At 38.7% G+C, this 23,256-nt stretch overlaps 1 protein-coding gene across 3 annotated transcripts in view; it reads right to left on the bottom strand.

Annotated features, from left to right (window-relative positions):
• Positions 1 to 769: 769 nt before the first annotated feature.
• mgll (monoglyceride lipase) overlaps positions 770 to 23,256 on the bottom strand; it is a 36,759-nt gene continuing 14,272 nt past the window's right edge. For 2 of the 3 annotated variants that reach the window (XM_053625452.1, XM_053625451.1), the window contains exons 3-8: positions 21,476 to 21,582; positions 20,427 to 20,563; positions 9,342 to 9,452; positions 7,178 to 7,267; positions 3,487 to 3,702; positions 770 to 1,630 (exon numbers count right to left, since the gene is read on the bottom strand). In XM_053625452.1, the coding sequence (XP_053481427.1) occupies positions 1,514 to 1,630; positions 3,487 to 3,702; positions 7,178 to 7,267; positions 9,342 to 9,452; positions 20,427 to 20,563; positions 21,476 to 21,582 (778 nt within the window). In that variant the 3' untranslated portion in view covers positions 770 to 1,513. The remainder of the gene's footprint in view (positions 1,631 to 3,486; positions 3,703 to 7,177; positions 7,268 to 9,341; positions 9,453 to 20,426; positions 20,564 to 21,475; positions 21,583 to 23,256) is intronic. The other variant, XM_053625453.1, reaches the window with a different exon arrangement.

Here is a 23,256-nt window from a genome sequence, read left to right as displayed (position 1 = left end):
TTCATTTTGTTGAAAAGTTTCTTCTTGAACAAAGAAGATATACAAGTACTTCAGTGCTTATGAAAATAGTGTAAATGCAAATGTATTTACATTATTGTGCAAATATATATATTTAAAAAAACCAACTAACAATATATTATAGATGTGGCCACATACATTATCTCATAAAACATGTTACTTCTAAGAAATACACGGCCAGCAAACTTTAAAAACCTTCAAATAAATGTTAATGAAGAAATGATGAGCTTAACAGAAAAAAAGTGTCCCTTATTAAACCAATAAATGCCCTTTAAAATATTAGAAGTTGTAACCAAAATCCTTTTTGTCAGGAGAATTGCTGAGAATGTCAAAAGTACTGAGTATAGTGGATAAAGTAACATTTTCTCTATCTACAAATCTCGTTTTTCCAGTCTGATTGCCAACTCACATTTAGGTCATTAAAAGCATAAAACTATTGCAGTAATGTGTAGATTATTTGATTATTTGTGATTGACATACAAAGCTATACATCAGCAAAAATACACATTAGGGATGTAACGTTTTCTGGTTCTGTGAGGAGGTATCAACTGCCAATAGACATTCAGCATTCAGCTTGTTGACATAATGTTAGAGAACAGTCATCGCCACCTCAAACCCCCCATACATGGCAATAGAACAGTCTTTAGTCGTTTAAACAGTAATCAGTCAAGAGCAAACACGGCTCTGATAGTAGTCTGACATATTGTCATATCATAAATAAATAGCCAATTGAACGTTCTGTCTGTGGTGGTGTGTTTGCCGCTTGTGTGTATGCATGAGCATTGTGTGTGGGTTTAATCTCTGTGACTGATCAGGGCTCAAGGGTGTACCCCTGCAGCTACCATGCGCTAGATTTCCTCTCACTGCTTCATTCCTCTCAATGAACATCCAGATAACATCGTTCCTCTATCACTCTTTATCCCTTGTCCTCTCTCACTTGGTTACCATGACACCCTGTTTTATAATTTATTTATTTTTCCCTGCTAGTATTTTATGGTGTTGCCCTGGTAACTGGGATGATTGAAGTCTGCAGTGCCACTGTTGTCCAGCGGGGGCATCAGAGTTGCAGCGCAGCAGCTCAACCAGGACTGAGGACCTAACATCAAAGAAAAGATGAAGGATGACAAAGGGCAACTGCTTTGTTACCGTGGCAACACACAAAGAAAAGGCTGGGTGTTGGGGGCAGCTGTGTTCATTATGGGACTCCTGGTGACTGACATGATAGCATGTGAGCCACACCCCATGGTGCTAGAAAGTGTGAAGTGAGAAAAAAAGACAAGCCTGACACTCTAGACTTAACATAAAAGCTTTGACCTTGTTGCCAAAGGTCAGAGAATGGTGACCCTTGACCTCTCGTAGATTGTTAATAATGAACATAATTGTGTTTGGATGCACCCCAGGAGGAGGAGTTGTTGTAAACAGAGAGAAGAGAGGTGAAAATAGTCAGAGTGGTGGGGCCTAGTCAAAGGGGTGTGGTTAATGGGAAGATGGACAGTTAAGGCCCAGAGGGGGCGGGAAGACGCTCAATAATCCAGGTGATCACTTCTTGGAGGACAGACTCCGCCGTCTCAGGCAACTCATGGTGCAGGGCATGGTAGGCTCCGTCATACACCTGATATGCACACACACACACACACACACACACACATGATCAATCCTGATCTCATAGATAGATCGATAGCTAGAGTACTTTATTGATCCCTAAGGGAAATTGTTTGTCACAGCAATAGACAATTACAGACACTAAATACTAACAAGTGCAATTCAATAGCATTTGGCAGACAACTTGTCTAGACGACTTACAATTTTCTCATTTATACAACTGAGCAGTTGATAGTTAAGGGCCTTGCTCAGGGGCCCGGCAGTGGCAGCTTGGCAATGCTGGGATTTGAATTCTCAACCTTCCGTTCAAAAATCCAACATCTTAACCCCTTCATATTTATACATCCATATAAATTTGAACAAGTGACGGTGATGTGATTGAATTTTGTTCTATTTCATATGAATGAAGTGTTTAATATAGGTGCAGATGCTATCCACACGTCTAACCCTAACTTTAAACTTTGCAACGGATCAAATTATTTCTGAGACAATGCTAAGACTCACCGTGGTTTTGATAACTGGTCTCCTACTTTGTGTCAGATTCTGTGACTTTAAAAGATGCTTCTTAAAAGAGTTTTCAGAAACAAAAGCACAAAGACACACCCAAACAACAAATGTGACAGATTGTTGGGTTCTTTTTTGAGCAAGCATATAGAGGGTGCTTCATGCTGTTATTTTAAAAATGCGAGCAAGGGGAAGAGCAGACTGACTGGCTGGAGAACTATGTAGATTACATCCACATGCTTATGAACAGAGTATGCTTATGAAAGGAATGCACTGTACTATCTGTGGTGTGACTATAATATTACACACTGCAAAAATATGTTTTAATGGCTTGTATGACTTTTCAGACACATGCATAAGTATTCAGCCTCTTTGAACATGTCCACATTTTGTGTTGTTACAAACTGAAATGGATTTACCTGCCATTATATGCAATGAATCTACATAAAATAATCTATCATTTTGAAGTGGGTGGAAAAATTAATATCCGTCCACCCATTTTCTGTACACTTATCCTTACTTGGTCGCGGGAACCTGGAGCCTATCCCAGGGGGCACGGGGCACACGGCGGGAATCGAACCCTCAACCCTGGAGGTGTGAGGCAAACATGCTAGCCACTAAACCACGTGCTCCCCAAAATGAATATAGTTTGCAAAATGATTTAAAAATAAAAATCTTGAAAAGTTGTGATTACATAAGTATTCACTCCTGTTGCTGTGAAAACCCTAAATTAGTTCTACACAGGGGTATGTGGAGCCTGGAGTCCATCCCAGGAGACTTTGGGCACATGGAGAGGGACAATCTGGACAGGTTGCCAGCCAATTGCAGCACACAATCATGCACATATTCCCATTCCCATTCACACACTATAGACAATTTGGAAGTGCCAATCAACCTACAATTTATGTCTTTGGCCTGTGTGAGGAAGCCAGAGTACATGGAGGAAACCCCTGAAGCATGGAGAGAACATGCATGCTCCATGCGCACAAGGCAGAGACGAGAAACAAATCCCCAACCCCAGAGGCGTGAAGCAAACGTGCTAACCATTAAGCCACTAAAAGTCATAGGATTATAATAAGTGGACTATAATTCAGTTTCAGTTTCTGGTCGTAACACTACAAAGTGTGGAAAAGGTCAAGGGTGGTGAATACTTATGCAAGCCACAGTATGTGTACATACTACGGTGTAGAAGTGTGGTGGTATGTTGTTCAACATTTTCTTAGTCTTAATAAATGAAACGTTGAGTTGCTATACTGAATCAGTTAGTGAGTGGAAGGCATTGATGTTGTTAACACTGATTTGTTTGACAGAACTGGTGTTTAGGTTGGTTTGTTTGCCTTAAATTTAAAATGTACTGCATACCTTCAATTTCTTGTCTGTGCTCTTAGCTTGGTTGTACATGAGATGGGATCCTCTGATATCGCAGAGCTTGTCAGCAGTTCCATGCAGAAGCAGGAAAGGCCAGGAGATGTTAGGAAGCTCTGTTTCGATGCGGCTTGAAGCAGCCATCAGCTGCATTCCGAATGATACACGCATCCCTCCATGATAAACCAGCTCATCTGATTCATATGCCTGCACCTGCAGCACATGAGGGGAACTGTGTTCAGATCGACTGTAGCAAAAACTTCAGCTTATTTAGAATAATACATTGACCAGACTTTCAACACAGAGCACTCAATATAACCACAGTCAGATTTTTCTAAATGTGAGCCTTTGAAGCATGATCCCAAAATAAATCAGAACATATGTATGGTATTCTGGGAAAACATGTGTAATATCATTGTGGTTGAACTCTGGGGAAAATTGGGTTTTGAACAAAATAAGGTTTTTCCGTCTATAAAATAACACACTTTAACACATCAACTTTATGAAACCATAAATATGTTTTACAATAATGATGTGGAAAGTTTTTTTTTAAATTCATTTTCTAACCTTGCCTTGACTGCCTGACGCAAAGATCAAGTTGGTCGAGGAGTGTGTTTAACAAACGCAGCAATATACACCGTCAATCTGCCTGAAGTTGTCTAAAATGTGTTTTTTTCTGTGATGCCACACTTGATCAATGTGTTTCACTGATACGTGCCATAGCATAACAGACATAACCCTAATCACTTAAGTTTGAAATCAGATACCGGCTGTCAGATTGTCTGTGATGGTCCTGCAGTGTGGGAATGGAATCTTTAAAATGCAATTTTCTCCCTTTTGCTTTTGGGGAAAACCAGATTTTTAAAACACCAAGTCTCTGCTTGTGGTTGACATGCAAAAGAGAAACGTATTTCAATTCAGGAAAGCCTGTAGTTTTCAGAACTACATATATAAAAGAATGCCAAAGATTCACCACATGATTTTTTTTCATCCACAGGCTTTTCCCAGGATGCCACACATATGTTAATAACTTTCTGCTCATAGTTTTATTCATAGACATATTCTAGCTGGTTGAGACAACCAAATGATAGTCGGATAAATTACTGTACCTGTTTGTTTGTTTTTTGTATCTGTACATACAATGTCAAATTTAGTTTTGCTTGTTAGCCTTAGGTTAAACACAAACCATGATAGGGCGGTCAGAATGAATTTCAGCATTCAAATTAAATTTAAATCATAGTACATAATGTATTCTGGGGCAGAAATGTCTGATTCAAATATTTAAAATCCTGTGTTAATCAACATACATATCTCAAAAGATATGCACCAAAATGTGATATTGGTGGGCACACGTCTATTGAGCAAACAGTATCTATCTATCTATCTATCTATCTATCTATCTATCTGTCTGTCTGTCTGTCTATCTGTCTGTGTGTCTGTCTGTCCAGCACTTCCCACAGATGCTCGATTGGATTGAGATCTTGGGAATTTGGAGGCCAAATATGTATGTATATTGTATGTATAAGGGAAGTGGTGGCTCAGTGGTTTAGAATCTGGGTTACTGCTCAGAATGTCATGGGTTAAAGCCCCAGCACCACCAAGCTGCCACTGCTGAACCCTTGAGCAATGCCTTTAACCCTGTGGACTTCTGCTCTAGGGGCGCTTATGCGCTCTGACCCCAACGTTCTAACAAGCTGGGATATGTGAAGAAAATAATTTCACTGTGTTGTAATGTACATGACAGATAAAAAGGCGTCTTCCTCTTCTTCTTCTTCCTGTATATAGTGTAATAGGAAGCCATTTGTGATTGTTGGTGCCTTTTAGTCGTCACTGCTTCGTTACTGCATCAGAAAATTATGCAGTCACATATACTGGTTTATCAAAGGCATTTAATGTGAATATGCTTCTATTGCTGGCTGAGAGGTGTTTTGTGGCTATATAGAATTGAAATATGAGTTGCATAGTGTGTCTTGTGCTCTATGATTGCTTTGTCAAGATCTTTGCAGTGATTTCTTGGCTTGTCACACTGCTTGTACTCACTCTTGCACTCACACTCAGTCACTCACTCTATCTGGATTAGAGATCATATACCCTTTTCATTTTTAATCTTTGTGATGTATATGCTATACACTCACTACGTGTTCCTGTGTTCTTATACGTTGACTATTAAGTCTAACTTACAGCTTCGACTTCTTAAACCTTGACATTGTATATGCTTTCTTTTTCTGAGCAGGAAGTACCTGCTGTGCTTGTGTTGTAGCAGCTATTGGAATACCACCTATACTCTTTGGTCCTGTCCAAACTTCCTTTCTTATTCTAGTTGGAGCAGTTGTAGTTTAATTGTAGTAGTGCACACAACCTGAACAAAAACTTCAGACCCACCCTCTTGCATACTCTAAATGCTTTGTTGAGAGGTTTAAATGGATGAGAGGTGTGTTAAAGAAAAGAACAGCAATTTCTGGTACCGCAATCGGTTAGTTCTGCTTTGATAGGCCAAGTGAATAGAGTCATTCATAGAGAAGCAGACTTTTACGGTAGTTTTAAGGAAAAAATACGAATAATGTACTACGTGGAAATCCCCAAACATGCAAGGTAGCTAACAGGAAATCTCATTCAAAGCTACAATATTGTCACTCAGTTTATACCACAGGCCATCATAATGTTGTGCACTGTGACAAATACATTCATACCACTAATCAATCCATGCAATACTACGGGTTCGAATATAGAGTGCTTTGGCATACTTCCCAGATCATAACCTAGACAGCCTCCAGCCTATGTGCATTCAATTGGTGCTACATCTGGGCATGTTTTCCAAAGCCTTTAATTGATGAGAACCTCCTGAGTTCATGCCTAAGGTACTATTAAATAAATGCAGTTGACTGTGTCAAGAAAAATGACATATCTAGTGTTGCTGAATTTATTGTTCCCTGCTAACATTAGTCGAGATTTGTATTTCAAAGAGGCTGTCAGTGGTCGATACATGAGCAACCTTCAGCTTCCTTTAATTGTCTGAGGTTGAAAGAGCCTGGGGCTGGCTTTTGCTGTGATGAAAGCTACCCTACAATTCAAGTCAGCTGATCCGATTCTCACAGTCCCTGCTGATGACAGGTGCTCCATTATGAAAACAAGTTTATTTGATTGTATATGGAGAGCTAAACCACTAATTTACCTATCAAATGGCATGACGCATGAACTCTTATGCTGTTTCCGCCCTTTGTACTACATGTCTAAAACAATATTTAAACAATACAGATCAATCATTTACAAGATGAAATGTAAAAAAAAAAAAAAAAAAAGAGAGAACAGTCTAAAGAGGCTTAAAGCCCGTAAGAAATGTCAACTGATTAACTAAATGTTTAAGAATATTGAGAAGAAGAAACAGGCTTGGATATGGCACAGTATCTTGGATAAGAGAAACAAGTGTGAGTGTTATATGTAATAAACCACACACAAAACATATAAAGAGTTTGCTTATATTCCTCATATCTGAAAGGTTTAGGCTTGGCAAAACTAAAGCAATAAATTGTAACTTTATTTCCATTAAACTAGTCGAAACCATAGTCTATAAACTTTGTTAAACTCCTGAACTACCAAAATGCTGTTAATGGAAAACCAGTGCACGCAGCTGACACTTGGCTGCCCTACATGCACAGATGACCTTTCACACACATTCTGAGTTCACTACCTGGTTTGGGTCCCGTGAGACCGACTTGGGATCGATGGAGCCGATAGCGAGGCTGGGAGCCATATGGTTCAGGACTTTAGCAATGAAAACCTGCAGACAACCAGAAGGAGTCAGCCTACAACAGATAACAGGTAACAAGGTACTAGACATAGAAAATAAAGTTTCAAGAACTTCAGAAGAAAATTTAAAACAAGCCCAGATAATAGAAGGGCCTCCATTTCCTAAATACATTCCCTATTTTACTTCTTGTCTCTCTGCGAAAAAGAAATTGAGCTGTGCCATTAAGAATCAATAGGCAGAGAAATTTCATTTATATATATATATATATATATATATATATATATATATATATATATATATATATAAAATAATTACAGTCACAAGTTACAAAAATAAAATCATGAGACAAAAGAATGAAGAAAAAAAAACCTGCTGTAGCTCGTTTTGTGCTCATTTCACCAGAAAAAGCTGTAGGTACATTTGTCATGGTAATCTGTATAATAATGATCCTCATAAGACGCATATTCATTTCAACTAATCAGTAAGTGAATTCAGTATGCACAAGACAATGGCACTGATTGCAATTGCACTCCTTGTAAACAATGTTTTTAACGGGGTTCAACTAGGTTTTGAAAGACGGCTTGAGGACTGTTTGATTCTGATTTCATGAAATATTCATCCGAATTCAGACAAATTAGGTCTACGTGGATTTTATTTCATTTAATACAAATAAAGTTGTAAGAAAAAGCACAAGCACTAACCCTGCTGCGAATGCCCAAGTATAACCTGCGGAAATGTTCATGTTCAATCTCAGGGGACTCGGGGCACAAGGCAGGGGAAACTCTGAATGGGGTGCCAACCCATCGCAGGGCACAATCGCACACACACTCACACACTATGGACAATTTAGAGATCAGCCTACAGGGCATGTCTTTAAACTGGGCGAGGAAAACCAGAGTACCCGGAGGAAACCCCCAAAGCACGAGGAGAACATGCAAGCTCTGCGCACACATGGTGGAGGAAGGAATCAAACCCCCAACCCTGGAGGTGTGAGGCAAACGTGCTAACCACTAATTCACCGTGCCCCCTGAGAAAACTATCCATGTGCACAAATATACAAACCAAACCCCAAGTGACCATGGTGAATAATACAGAGACTGAAGCATGTCTTGTATGTTTAAATATTCACCCATGTTCTAGCGGTTAGTGTTGTTGACTTACTAACCACTGGCACCTGTTACTCATTTTCCCCCACACAGCACTCTTCTCATCATCAACGTAAATACACTCCTCTTTCCTTTCTTAGTCAGCTGCCAACATTCTCTGTGTCCAGTCGCCAATCTCTTAGATTTTGATTCTAGCCTTTATCTTTGCCTTGCTGTTTGATGACTTTTGGACTGTAGGAGTTAAATTAATTCTTCATACCTTGGTTTTCATTCTGACTGTGGACGTTTTTAACACCTTCCCTTCTTAGCTCACTTAGATTTGAGATATTTTTATATGCCTTGTAAAACTGGTGTTGCTTAGGTTAATTATGACCTGGGTGAGAATACACTGGGCCATTTTAAAGATTGACTTATGAACCTAGCTGTATGAGATTACTTATTTACTTTTAGTAGCCGATCATCCTGGAAGCCAGGACGAAAACCCAAGTGGACACGACAACGGGGAGAACGAGCCAAATCTACACAGACAATAACGTGTGTGCAGGCTTGAGCCCTGAAGCTGTGAAATAGCAATACTACCATATCACCAATGTTTCATTTTCATTCTTTCATTCGTCATCAATATCTCCAGCCCGCCATCTTGGGTGTTTTATGGGACAGTGGGAGGAAACCAAAGAACCCAGAGGAAACCCATTTGAACCTTGGGAGAACATGCAAAGCTCCACATAGACAATAATCCAAGCTCAGGTTCAAACCAGGACCCTGGATATGTGAGGCATGTTACCCATGTCTACGTATTTCATTCTGTAATGTTTGATTCTTCTCTTCTTTTGTTTTGATTTTGGTCTTTTGCTTTTCACTGTAAATGTATTTTCTGCCATTTAGAAATGAAAATAAACCAACAGTGGCATTTTTCTACAGAAATACAACACTGCCATCTCACAGTAACATCAATATGGAAGAAAACTGGGTGTTTGTGTGTGAGGATGGACTTCCACCTTGAAGGGTGTTGCAGATTCTGGGTTCATCTGGATCATGGGGGCTATCAGAACCACACCGGCGAAATCCTGCGGCTTCTCACATGCAGTCAAAATAGAGATGGCACCACCCTGTAGTAAAATACAAATATACACGTCAGGGTGCTTGAAAAGAAAACAAGCCGAAACTGTTCTCTTGCTGAACTTGGCCTCTTGCTTCTGTTGTCTTAGGGAGCTTAAGAAAAAGCATAGAGGAAAATAAAAATAACATGTACCATGAGAGTGAGAAACATTAAGCAAGTGAGACGGAATCATTACTATTCCCTGTGCCACTGGGCGGCCATTTTGTTCTCGCTGTGTTCGGTAGTTCTTTATTAAGGCTCTGAATAATAATGAAGTGAGTTTCAGACTCAAAAGAGGTTCCCAGGACCAAAGCGCTACTTAGCACACGTACACAAACACACACACGTTACTGAGATCTTTAAAACGATAGGGTTATTTCATTTAGCACGTAACCAGCAATATTTCTAGCACATGTACATTTCCATATGCACAACATCCTCTTTGACACTAGACTGACACTAGATTATGAAACTTTTAAGGGTGTGTGGGATGTAAAGGAAGAACATTGTTTGTCCAGGCAGTTCCTCTGAGATCCCAAGGCGAACTACAGGAGCTGATATTGCACGCAACATGTGCACCGTTGTTTAACACATGCTGACACAAATGTAGCCAAGTATGCAAACACAAAAGTTTAACACTTAAAACATGTTTAACAAGTCTATTGCAGAAGAGAGAACAGAGCAGTCTCTCTCTGCCTCTCTTACACACACACACAGCTATTGGGAATAAATAGCTGCATTGTCTTAGTGGCCCCATAATGCGCTGAAGACTTAATGCTTATGTAAGAGTCTAACAATTTGACATTATACAAGATTGAAAGAAAAAGTAGATTAGAAGAAAATATAGACGCTACAGGGAATAAATGATATAACTCAACATACTAATAAAAAAAAAGAATGAAGAACAAGCTAATAAATGATTTGGGAATAAAATGCTGTGGGTTCAACACTGAAATGTGAGAATGCTGAGCTATGCAAAGACAGAATGAAGAGACTGTACTGTTATATTAGCGTACTGTGTTGTGAACGATTCATGTGGTAATCATGGGAAATAGACTTTAGAAACTGTGTCCTATGATCCGCCCTATTTGGCATATTTTATAGCAACACTAACACTAACACTAACAACAACAACAACAACAACAATAATAATAATAATAATAATAATAATAATAATAATAATAACAAGAACAACAACAACAACAATAATAATAATAATGATAATAATAATAATAATAATAATGTATAGGACATCTATGAGCTTTTACTACATTCTTATACCACAGCACTGTTGAATTTCCAAATCTGATTGGTTAGAAGCTGTTAATTAAAATGATATAGTATGTTTATATTAATCTGCTCATTCTAATCCTTTATGGTTTCTATAGTAAAAACTCAATCTAAAAATATATAAAAATATAATATAAATGTGTTGATATTTTACAAAAAATACATATACAGTGGTGTGTGAAATTTTGTGAACTTTTTTTTTTTTTTTTTAGAATTTTCTATATTTCTGCAAACCCACAACATCCCAGAGTTGAAGTTTTCTGTACTGAGGAATGGGCTAAAATTCCTCCAAGGTGAGAAACAGTAGGCGAGAAATACCCGGATAGCGTACTGCTTCCGGCGAGATTTTGGAGTGTGCAACTGATGCGAACACAATGTGAGTCAAAAATCCCATAATGCAATGCGACTGGTGCAAACGAGTTAAAAAAAAAAATCGCGGAACACAACGTCGGCTCTTTTTAAGTATTAAACCTTGGTTAAACAGGACTCGCTTAAACAATACCCCCAAAAAATGTTAACTTGTTAAAGGTTTAAACAAGAAAACAGTTGTCACAGAGTTTGAAACCTTTTCTGTGATCTCCATCATGCCTTATCCGGCCAAGCTTATGGCAACGAATTTACCTCAGCCTACGAAGTTAACCCCGCCCACATTACATTACTAATTCAGTTAACTTTCCTGATGTGCATTTTGCCATTAGTGCGGTTGCTTTAATCTGGTGGTCCCCTTAGGTTTTTTGTATTTATGATGATGTTGAAGGTCACATGACAATGCCAACATGGCAGATGTAGTATGTCCGGGAATGTATTCATTCTACACACACATACTGATTGTACATCTAATGACGTGTCTTATATTTTTGTTCTGTTCAGTATCCTGCAAGACATATTCTGAAACTCTAAGGAGGAAACATTCGATGGATAAGCCTGAAAAAGCAGAGCTGAGAAACTCTGTTAAAACTGGCCAAAAACAAGCAAAGAAAGTGAAGTGTAAGTAATTAAGGAAGATTGATGTAGTTGATTTAGCTTATTCATTTCAAAATGCTGTTAGCCATCTGGTGGTTGTCAGTGGTTAAGTTACTGTTATGTTTTGCAGTTGCTAGAGTCCAGGGGTCCTGCAGACAGACTTGGAAAGAGAACTGTGGGAGACAACATGATGTCCGATGAATAAGATGGCATTGTTGATGGGAGGCAGGTATGGGTTGTTAAACCACAAGCACAGAGAAGCCCACAACTGACAGCTCTGTGCCAGGAACTACAGAAAAGGCTGGATGCAGACCCACGTTATGCTGGCACTCATCACACTCGTATGATGGAAAGTGAGACAGAGTCGGAGAGGTGTTCATTTACTGAACTCTGATTGCACCTCCTGTTATTGTTTTGGATTTTTCAGCTGTTTTTTTTTGTCCTTTTATGAGCATTATATTTGTATTTTAATTGTATTTATATACCCATATTTTATTGTTAATTTGGATATTTTATCGTTGTTGTTATTTCACATTTTATTGTTGTTATATTTTGGACATTCCATGCTATTCCTTTTATTCTGTATATTTCATCCTTTTAATAAAGATATTTAAAGCCAAATTATTTTCTCAGAATTTATGTCGTGAGCAATATTGATTGAAGGCCTGTAGCAAGGTGTATAAGCTAAGGCTGTGGTTTTGGGTGGGCTGAATTCTAAGTCAAGCCAATACATGTAGTGACCCAATATCTGTCAAGATTTTGGGATGGGCTTAATTAAGTGTAATCAATAAAATGAAAGCCAATGCATACAGTGGCCCAATGGCTGTCAGGATTTCAGGGTAGGTTAAGTTTAAGGGCAAACAATCCAGTTTGAGACGATGAGAAATGTTAATTATCACTTGAGTGTAAAAATGTCCCCTGACAGGATCATCTTCCATGGCAACAAATGGCCACGTCAGTCACTATACACCCAAAATGGTATATAATTGGGTGTATACGGATGTGTGCAATTTAACACTCCCAGCCAGTACATTTCTGAATACATCTGAAATTCAGTGGCTTATACAGGAGTCTATTAGTCCAATTACAGCTCTTTTCATGCAGTGTAAATGCTGTTCATGATTAGTTAGTTAGTAAAGTAAAAACTCTTATACATGTCATATATATATATATATAAGACATATATATATATGTGTGTATATATATATATATATATATATACACACACACACATATATATATATGTGTATACATATACATATATATATATACACATTATTATGTATATATATATATATATATATATATATATATATATATATATACACACACACACACACATATATATATATATATATATATATATATATATATATATATATATATATATATATATATATATATATTATAATGTGTTGCCAGAACACGATAAACAGGTTCACATTCACGTCCTTCTTTATAAACATTAGCAAAGAGGTGTTCCCAAAAAACAAGTTCTATTATTAAAACACTGAAGCATCCACCCTTACTTTCTGACAACCTCGACAGGCTTCAGCTCAAAAACATGACATCAACTTGTGGCTACCACAACTACCCAAAACACATGAGACAAAAGGTGTACAAATTTTTATTCAAGTCTATTCAACTCAACTCCTCAGAACAGGTGTCTCTAACTTGCTTTTATTCTTTACAAAACTCATTTTTTTGCAACACAAAACAGTCTGAAAACTCAATAGGTGAAGGCTGTATTTACCAGACAACATTAGAAACGCTCAACAGTACAATAATTGTTGATCACATTCAGCTTAAGAAACAAGATTCCATCTTTGTTTGAATTACTGGCCACAATAGAACGGATTACCTTTTTATTTTGGTCTAATTCTGAACTTGTGGTGTTTGTGACGTATAGTGGGCATTCGTCATTACAAACACAGAGTATATCTCAATACAGAAGTTCACATAAAAATATATTTTTTAAAAACTGCAAAACAAACTAAATGCAAACTGGAATACCTGTACCATATAATACAATGATAAGACATTGCTAATGCCATTCTATCGAGTTTGCCTCTGCATTGTTTTAGTCAGTTTGTAGATCACATGACTATCTGTGCGTTCAAGTCCTGCTTGGAAGTTCGTATTTAAGAGTTGGGAATTCGTAATTACGACACCAGGTCTCAAGTCACTTTGGTCGGAGCAAGATGGCGGCGTACCTATTCTTAATTAACTACAAAAAAATATAGCAAGGTTTTTTAACTCTACTTCTAGATAATGTAGAACAAAGAATGCGTATGGGGTGTGTTTTGCTTTTTTATGTTTTTAATCAATTTATGAAGCCACTGTAAACTTTATCGTAATTGTACAATGCTATTGTATTTTGTGCAGGCAATTAGCTTGTTTTGTTGTAAATAAAAAAGCCTGACAATGACTTGCTGCATCTTTTGCATCTACATATAACTGAAATCAGTTTCTGAGACGAGTGAACGTTCCATTTCAATAACTTTACCGTCAACTGCAGATGTTGCACCCATTGATTCCACCATGTTTTTTTACTGACCCGTCCCCGACTTTGCAACTCGGCGCTCAAACAAAATCCTGAGTTTTCCATTCGTAATTACGACTTGGTGATGGCGTTCATGTGTGTTTAATTCATAAATACGATCTTTCTGACATGACTTTTCACCATTTGCCTACCCTGGTTATTTTCAATAAACCTGCACATGCATCCAAACCTGCCTTTATCCTGACAAAAACATACTATTATATGACGTAAGCCTAGTGTATACTGTTGTGCTAATAAACAGACAACACAAAATATCATCGATCTCGAAATATATTGCATGATAATCAAACAGCGTCGGCGCCATGAGACGGCCCCAGGAGGCCCGGCCAGGCCACCTAGGTCACTGTGGCCCCTTACCTCTGGTAAACACCCCACCCTACCCCACCCCCGAACGTGATTTCACCGCTGGGACTCAGCACCACGCCACTGTGCCCTCTTACTTTTTAAAATATTAATAATTAAATACATTTTTTAAAAGCAATTTTGCAAATGAATTTAGTTTTACCATAAATACTGATTATGAATGAAGAGTAGAAGTTGACAAAAAAAATACTTAACGTCATGACATAAGTCATAATCAGCCAATTACATACACATACACGCTGCTATTACGACAGTGATGTAAGCACTGTGGTTGAGCGCCATCATGAGAGCAAACATTGAAAAGCTGACTTTGTCTAAAACATTTAACGTTTAGCTTGATAATTCAACAATAATGGAAATTTCGCAATGAATGGAAAGACCTCGTTCTGAGAAAGTTTAACACTTCCACTCACTGCCTGCAGCTTTTCTAAAGGTAAGATGTCTTTTTGCTTTTTTTTTTGTCTTTTCACTAGTATGTGGTTATGTGACCAGTACTGCTCATTATTATTTACTTGAGTGCTTTATGCATAGCCTTGCTCTTAAGCATCGTTGGGTGATGACATGATGGTTTCTAGGGTGCCACACTGAATCTTTGCTTAAAAATAGGTTTAGTTAAAAGGTATTATTATTATTATTATTATTGTAATAATTCTTGGCTAAGGTAATATGAAATGCGAGCCTCTCTTTACACTACACACAACCCCAAATTATCCAACTTCCACCACCTTTAATTACCCAGGGAGGTCCGGAAAAGGAGTCTGATCAAACACACTGCATCCACAATTATAAGGAAAATATATGGTACTTAATTCTTTAAAATGATGATGATTATTTTTGTGAGGTGGGCGAGGTAGCCCACAAACCCCCCCTCAGCCACTCCTCCAGTGACACGTCGATGCCCCCTCGTTCTGAATGCCCTGGCGCCGACCCTGTGATCAAAGTTAATTATCAAAGCAAAGCAGGCTGCAAAATATCAAGAGGCGGTACTACAGCATCTTCCTACACTTCAAGTAACCTGATAAAATGGCATTAAAACAGTTTTTTTAAACAGAGAGCATGAGGGTGTGCAACCTGAGTGCATACAAAGGCTGGAAAGGTGGGAAGTTGTTAGCATGAAACAGTGAAGCAAGCAAACAGAAGAACTGTCATGCAGGACAGAACTTCCTTTCTGCAAACAGTTCCTTCCCCTTCGCTTGTCAGGGTGTACACTTTGCTGAACGCATTTTGAATGAGCACACTCGCTGATACTGGTCTATACTCCATCATGCTTTTTATATATAAAAAACACTGTTTACACATTTTAAATATAAATTCAGCATGAGGAGTTTGCTAGCACGGCAGCTACTCGGTCAGAAAAAAAGGTATTAATGCACCTCTAATAGTACAAATAATATAAGTTATAACAGACATGACTCATCGGGCCAGCTGGGTCTAATTCCAGAAAGTCATTTATGCCACGAGTAATTACTCACAGATGTTTTAAAATATTTTGACATTCTTAGATGTCACACAGACAAATCCTAATCTGAGGGAAATATATTCTACTCTGTGGGACAGATGGAGAAACACAGCCTTTAATGGAATGAAAACAGTGAAGTGGCTCCATGACGGAGTGCTGCTGGCATGCAGAGGAGGAACACCCAGCCAGTCTATGTCTTTGCGTGTGTGTGACGAACACGTATCCTTACCCAAACTCATTGATCCCACAGGTTTGGTAAGGATACGTATTCAATCAAAAATAAATTATTAATATAAATACCTTAGACCATGAGAACTACAACCACACTAAAAGCAAAGGACATTTTTGCAGCTCCTGAGGCTGGTCTCTCATTTGATTCCCGTATACAGTATGTACAGTTGCAATCAAAATTATTTAACCCCCATTGCAAATCAGGTTTATTGTCAAAATTTACAGACTTTCAGCTGTTTGCATTGAACAAAGATTCTATTCAGGGGGTTGAATAATTTTGAAACTGGAGAAGTCATTATAAGGTTCATTTTCAGTTGAATTTGGGGAAAACACTTGAAGCATTCGTTATGTTGAGCTATTTCAATTGCTTTTGTTTGATTTGTTCATTGCAAACAGCTGAAAGTCTGTAAATTTTGCAATGGGGGTTGAATAATTTTGATTGCACCTGTAATGTCTCTAAAACTGCATATTATAATCTGAGAGGTATCTGGAAAATAAAAATAAGCTAGTACATGCTTCCTTTTTAACATGTAGTTTGGACTACAGCAGTGTGCTACTGGATGTCTGCCCCACTATCTTTCAACTTTAGCTAGTTTTGAATGCAATAGTTCACATCCTTACCAGGAAAACACAGTCAAAGCACATTACCACAGTTTTATTCCATTTACCCTAGCTGCCTATTAAGCTCTGCATTAACTGTACAGTCCTCTAAATGGTTTAGCTCTAGCATATCTTGCTGATCACCTGAAACAGTATAGCCAATCATAAGCACCTCATTCAGCTTAAGCAGTTAGTTATACTTTGTCCGAGTGCTTAAGAAAGCCTGAAATGAATGTCAGTAAAAGAGAACTTTAGCAGTCCATCAGAAAAAGGAGGACGGGTAGTAACCATCCATCCATCCATTTTCTGTACAGCTTATCCTATACACGGTCACAGGAAGCATGGAGCTTACCGCAGGGCTGTGTCAACCCATTGCAAGGCACAATCACACACACAATGGACAATTTGGAAATGCCAATCAGCCTACAACACATGTCTTTAGACTGGAGTACTCAGAGGAAAACTCTCAAAGCACAGGGAGAAAATACAAACGCCACACATACAGGGTGCAGGCAGGAATCGAACCCCCAATCGTGGAGGTGCGAGGCAAACATGCTAACCACTAAGCCACCACTAACCACAAAGATGAAGGTGTTGCTGTTTCTGCTGCTACCTCATCTGAGGAAGACTGTTGCATAATCTAATGGAAAACATTTATAATGATAATGAGTCTTTATAGATCACATATACACAGTGAAATTCTTTTCTTCGCATACCCCAGCATGTCATGTCAGAGCACAGTGTCAGCCATGATACAGTGCCCCTGGATCAGAGAGGGTTAAGGGCCTTGCTCAAGGGCCCAACAGTGGCAGCTTGGCAGTGCTGGGGCTTGAACCCCCGACATTCCGATCAGTAACCCAGTCAGTAGCCTTCAGTCAGGTCAGTACCCGCTCAGTAGCCGCTCAGTAGCCTTAACCACCAAGCCACCACTGTACCATCCCCCCTCCGAAAAAAAGCATAAAGCAAAAAAAAGGACAAAGCATGACTTATGAGTTTTGAAGTATTCTTGGAGCATGATCAATGCAGAACTCTTCTCCAACTTCCCACATTACACTTTAAGCTTGGGCAACCTAATTTGAAAATGTAGCAAGTCCCTGAATTCTGTATAAACAGTTCTAACTGCAAATAACTTGGAAGAGAAAAGCAGCTCCAAGTTACAAACTTATTAAACTATTTTAATTATGGCGTGATGGAAATAAACACTATATAGTGTCATTTAATACATTCAGCCATCTGTTCAACAGCACAGAATATGACAATGAAATGATGTAGCACCTGTCTCTACTCCCTAGTCAATAAAATAGTGATTCCAAAATGACTATTTGGAAGCTGAATGCATTAAAATGAACAAAGCTTCCACTCCATTCCATAAGAAATGCACTTAACAGAATAGATAATTTACAACAGACAACACTTTCTCTAATAAGTGCATTTAAGAAGAGGGTTTGAGACATACTGTCAGAGAAGTGAATGGTTTACGCCCCCACCCCAGTACATTCACACGCCTCTACTGGCCAATCACAATGGAGGTGGACGGGCAGTTTGGACACTTTGGTGTCGGAGAGCGACTTTTTTGGACTATCATGTGCTGTCCCAACCCAAAGTGCTTCTCTCTTGCTCTGAAGGCATCAGAACTTGCCTGTTCTGATGGAAGTATACGTGGGCCTTTAATCCCAAAGATCACTGGCAAATAGATCCGAAGGTAACGAAAGGTCCACATGTCTCTGTTGACTAACAAGTTAATAGTTAACTGGTTATTTCCAGTAAAATTAAAACGTATATTGAACCATATACGGTATACAATCACTGTCCATTTTGTTAGGTACACCTGTTCATTTATGCAGTTATCCAATCAGCCAATCATGTGACAGCAGCACAATGCATAAAATCATGCAGATACAAGTCAAAAGCTTCGGTTAATGTTCACATCAAACATCAGAATGAGGAAAAAGTATGATCTCTCTGATCTCTGTGACTCTGCTGGTGCTAGAAGGCTTGGGTTGAGTATTTCAGAAACTGCTGATATCCTGGGAATTTCACATACAACAATCTCAAGAGCTCACACAGAATGGTGCAAAAAACAAAATACATCGAACAAGTGACAGTTCTTACTATAGACTTCCTGTCAGCTCAGACCAGTCTGGACATTCTCCTCTGATCTCTCTCATCAACAAGGTGTTTTAGCCTGCAGACCCTCCACATACAGTATGTTTTTTGTTTTTCGCACCATTCATGTGTACAGGTGGATACTGAGTGTATTTCTGCATACTAGCAAATGTAACCACAAACAGTCTTATACCCTTTTCCTTTAGCACGCTTATGAAAGTGAGGGTATGACAGTTTGAGGTAGAACCAAACTGCATACTCAAGGAGTGTTTATTATGGGGAAATACATGAGTCATAATCAAAGTCTGTGGCTGGTGTTAAAACACACGTTGACACAAAGATTAATCCATACTCATAAAGACAAAAGACCAGGGTCAAAAAACAGAAAGTCACAACAGTTGGGTAAAATAGGCCCAACAATAGACCAAAACAAAGCGCAAAATAGTCTAACGACTGAAGAAATTATACACACATAAGTTACTTTGCAAAACACAAAGGGATACACAGAGAATCCACTTACCCTCAGTACACCCTCAATTAAACAGCAATAAGTCCCATGATATTCTGAGAGCTAAAGATATCACAAACAAAAATGCGGATGCTGTGGTAAATGGATTCATTTTTGACACAGTCAGGAGAGAGTCAATTAATATATAAAGCCCATTATTCATTATGAAGGCTGTGTGTGCTGAGCTGTTTGCGTTCTCCTGGGGCTGGCTTTGATTGCTGAAGACTTGTGTACGAATATGCTTTACACAGTTTCTATTGAACTCAAGCATATTGTAGCTGAAGGTTAAGGCTTTGTTGCCCCATTGGATGTAAACAGAAACATGCTAGACATACTGAATGTTGAACTGAAAAATATATTTGTTCATTCATCTTCAGTATGCTCTTTATCCTAGTCAGGGTCATGGTAGACCTGGAGTCTATCCCGAGAACACAGGGTACGTGGCAGGAATACACCCTGGATGGGACGCCAGCCCATCGCAGGGCATCACATACACTTTTATGCCTCTGGGAAATTAAGAGTACTCTATCCACCTAACTCCACGTTTTTTCTGAAGTAGGAGGAAACTAGAGAACCCAGATGAAACCCAAATAAACACAGGGAGATCATGTGAAACTACAGACAATAACCTGAACTCCAGGGACCATGGAGCTTTGAGGTAGCAACGCTACCTTCTGCACCACCATGCCGCCCTGAAGAATACATTCTGTTCTAAATAATAATAATAATAATAATATTAATAATGTTCATACTAAATGTTTTATCGATTTGTAAAAAATGTTCATCGTCCCAGCCCTTAAAAGCATGAAACAGGAAAGAGAGTAGGGCGTGATTAAGGACATAATCAAGGCGTATTGACAAAATTGGATGCAGATGGCTGGATGTGCAATGTGTATCTCACCATCGAGTGGCCAAGGAGGAAGATGGGCAAGTTGGGGTAGCGCGTTCTTATCAGGTCGATGTGCTGAAGACAGTCTCTGATGTAGATCTGAAAGTTTTTAATATTCATCCTCTCCCCTTCGCTCTGCCCATGGCCCACTACAAGAACAAAAGAGAGGGAGAGAACGTTAATCAAAAATGTATTAGGGGAATTAAGTGAAATTAAGAGGATGAAAAAAAATGATCTCTCGGCTGTGACAGACACCCACACGTTAATAATATAACTGAGAATAAGTGAAGGAACAGACGCTGAAATGAACAAAGGGAGAGAAGAAAAGAGGGTGGAAGTGTAAGAGAGGGTGAAGTGAAACCCACCGAGAGGAAAATTGCATGTCTAATGGAGCCTCCTATGATTTTCAATAGAGGTGTGAGACCCGACACACCGTGTTCCAGTAATCACGCACACACACACACACACACACACACACACCTCTATCTTGGAACACGGTTTTGTTGTGTGAATCATTAGTTACCATGGCACTCCAACATCAAGTGACATTTAAAATATTCTGGGCACGTACACTTGATATTTTCCCTCGATATGCTTCACCCCCTCTTTCCCTTTTCATCTTTCATCTTCCCTACACTCTCTTGTTTTCTCCCTTGTCCTCTCGGTTTTATTGTCCTCTCTCCCCCACTATCTTTCTAATCTTTTGACACTTCATATTGATTCATTTTTGTATAGCTGTGAATTTGTGTTTGTGAGTGTGTGTATGATTGTGTGTGTGTGTGTGTGTGTGCAGGCATTGGCAGCTATCTCTAAGCATGAGTCATGACAGGCACGTCAAGTGCAGAACAGCATGTAATCAATCAAATACAGCTGTGTGATTTGCTTCTCTTTCTTCAATACTCCGCCTGTTCAAGTGATTCACACTCATAATAGAGCTTAACTTCCATACGCACTAACTGTAAAAAAAAAAAAAACCCAACAAAACCCTAGGATTAAACCTGCTGTTCCTGCTCTATAAATGTGCATGGATCATTTTTTTGGATTCTTAGGATGTCACTCACCATGGTCATGGGCGAACACAAACAGGGAGTGTTGGGTCAGTGTGTGAGCGACGTCGGCATACGCGCTGCAGTGTTCTCCAGCCCCATGAACCACAAACACCAGTGCCCTGGCACACAGAAACATTCTATATTTAGTAACAGGCAACACTTTAGTTGTAAACTGCAGAAGACTTCACAAATTTTCTACTATATAGTCCTGAAAATGACAGGATGTCCTGAACTGAAATATTTTTCCCTTTTGCATGTACCAGAAATAAAGTTAAAGCGTTTTACAGTCTAGTTTCCCCAAAAGTGAAAAGGGAGAAAATTGTGTTTAATATGTTTAATCATAATTAAAGGTGGACATAATAGACACCTGGACATCAAGTTATAATTTTTCAAATACAATCACATACAGTGCCCTCTAATAATATTGGCACCCTTGGTAAATATGAGAAAAAAAAGAAGGCTTTATTGTTTAACCTCTTGATATTTTGTTTTAAAAAAAAAATCACCAAAATACTCTGCTCTCATGGATATCATACAATTGCAAACACAACAGGATAATAAATAAATAAATAAATAAATAAACATATATCTTTGTTAAATATAGGTATGCAACAATTATTTGCACCCCTATGAATTCATATTAGAAAAATATATTTGAAGTATATTCCTATTGATATTTTACATTTTTTTAGTACACCTGATTGACTAGGAACTGGAAATTATTCAACCATGACTTCCTGTTTCACAGGGGTATAAATATGAGGTAACACATAGGGCAAATTCCCTTAGTCATTCATAACAATGGGTGAGACCAAGGAAAATAGCTGTGATGTGTAGCAAAAGGTTGTTGAGCTTCACAAAATGGGAAGTGGCTATAAGAAAATAGCATAAGCATTGCAAAAATGCCCATTTCCACCATCAGGGCAATAATTAAGAAGTTCCAGTCAACTGGAAATGCCAGAAAGTTTTAAATGGGCCGTGGTTGTATCTTCCAGCAGGACAATGATCCAAAACATACATCAAAATCAACACAAAAATGCTTTACTGACCACAAAATCAAGATCCTGCCATGGCCATCCCAGTCCCCTGACTTGAAACCCATAGAAAACCTGTGGGGTGAACTGAAGAGGAGAGTCCACCAGCATGGACCTCGAAATTTGAAGGATCTGGAGAGATTCTGTATGGAGGAATGGTCTCAGATCCCTTGCAATGTATTCTCCAACCTCATCAGGCATTATAGGAGAAGACTCAGAGCTGTTATCTCGGCAAAGGGACCTAGCACAAAGTATTGACTAAAAGGGTGCAAATAATTGTTGCACACCTATATTTAACAAATATATTTTTCAGGATAAACCTGTATTTTGTTTGCAATTGTTTAATATCCACGAGATCAGAGTATTTTTGTTAAAAAAAACTACTTAAAGTCTAGTTAACCCAAAAGTGAAAAGGGAGTAAACTGTGTTTAATGTCATTCTGCTCCTGAGTGGTGCAACAGAAAAGCATTCCTCCTATCCTCAGAAGAGCGTTAGTGTGAATCCCGGCGATGCCATGGCCATCAGTGGCCCAGAGTCCAAGACACCAAAATTGTCAGAGTGGTTGCATACACTCTCCCTTGTCAATCAAAGTGCCGCTATCCAATTATAGGCATCTGTAAGCTCATGCATGCAGAAGGGGGTAGGTAGTTTTTTCCTCTGAGTGTGTTACGCTGATGCACTATGAACAGCAGTTGGAAAATATACGGTTCACTGGCTTCACATGTCTCACAGGAAGCATGTGTTAACCTTCTCTCTCAT

Source organism: Ictalurus furcatus, chromosome 5, assembly GCF_023375685.1.
Source record: "Ictalurus furcatus strain D&B chromosome 5, Billie_1.0, whole genome shotgun sequence".
Taxonomy (NCBI): domain Eukaryota; kingdom Metazoa; phylum Chordata; class Actinopteri; order Siluriformes; family Ictaluridae; genus Ictalurus; species Ictalurus furcatus.
This window is presented reverse-complemented; position numbering and strand designations above follow the sequence as displayed.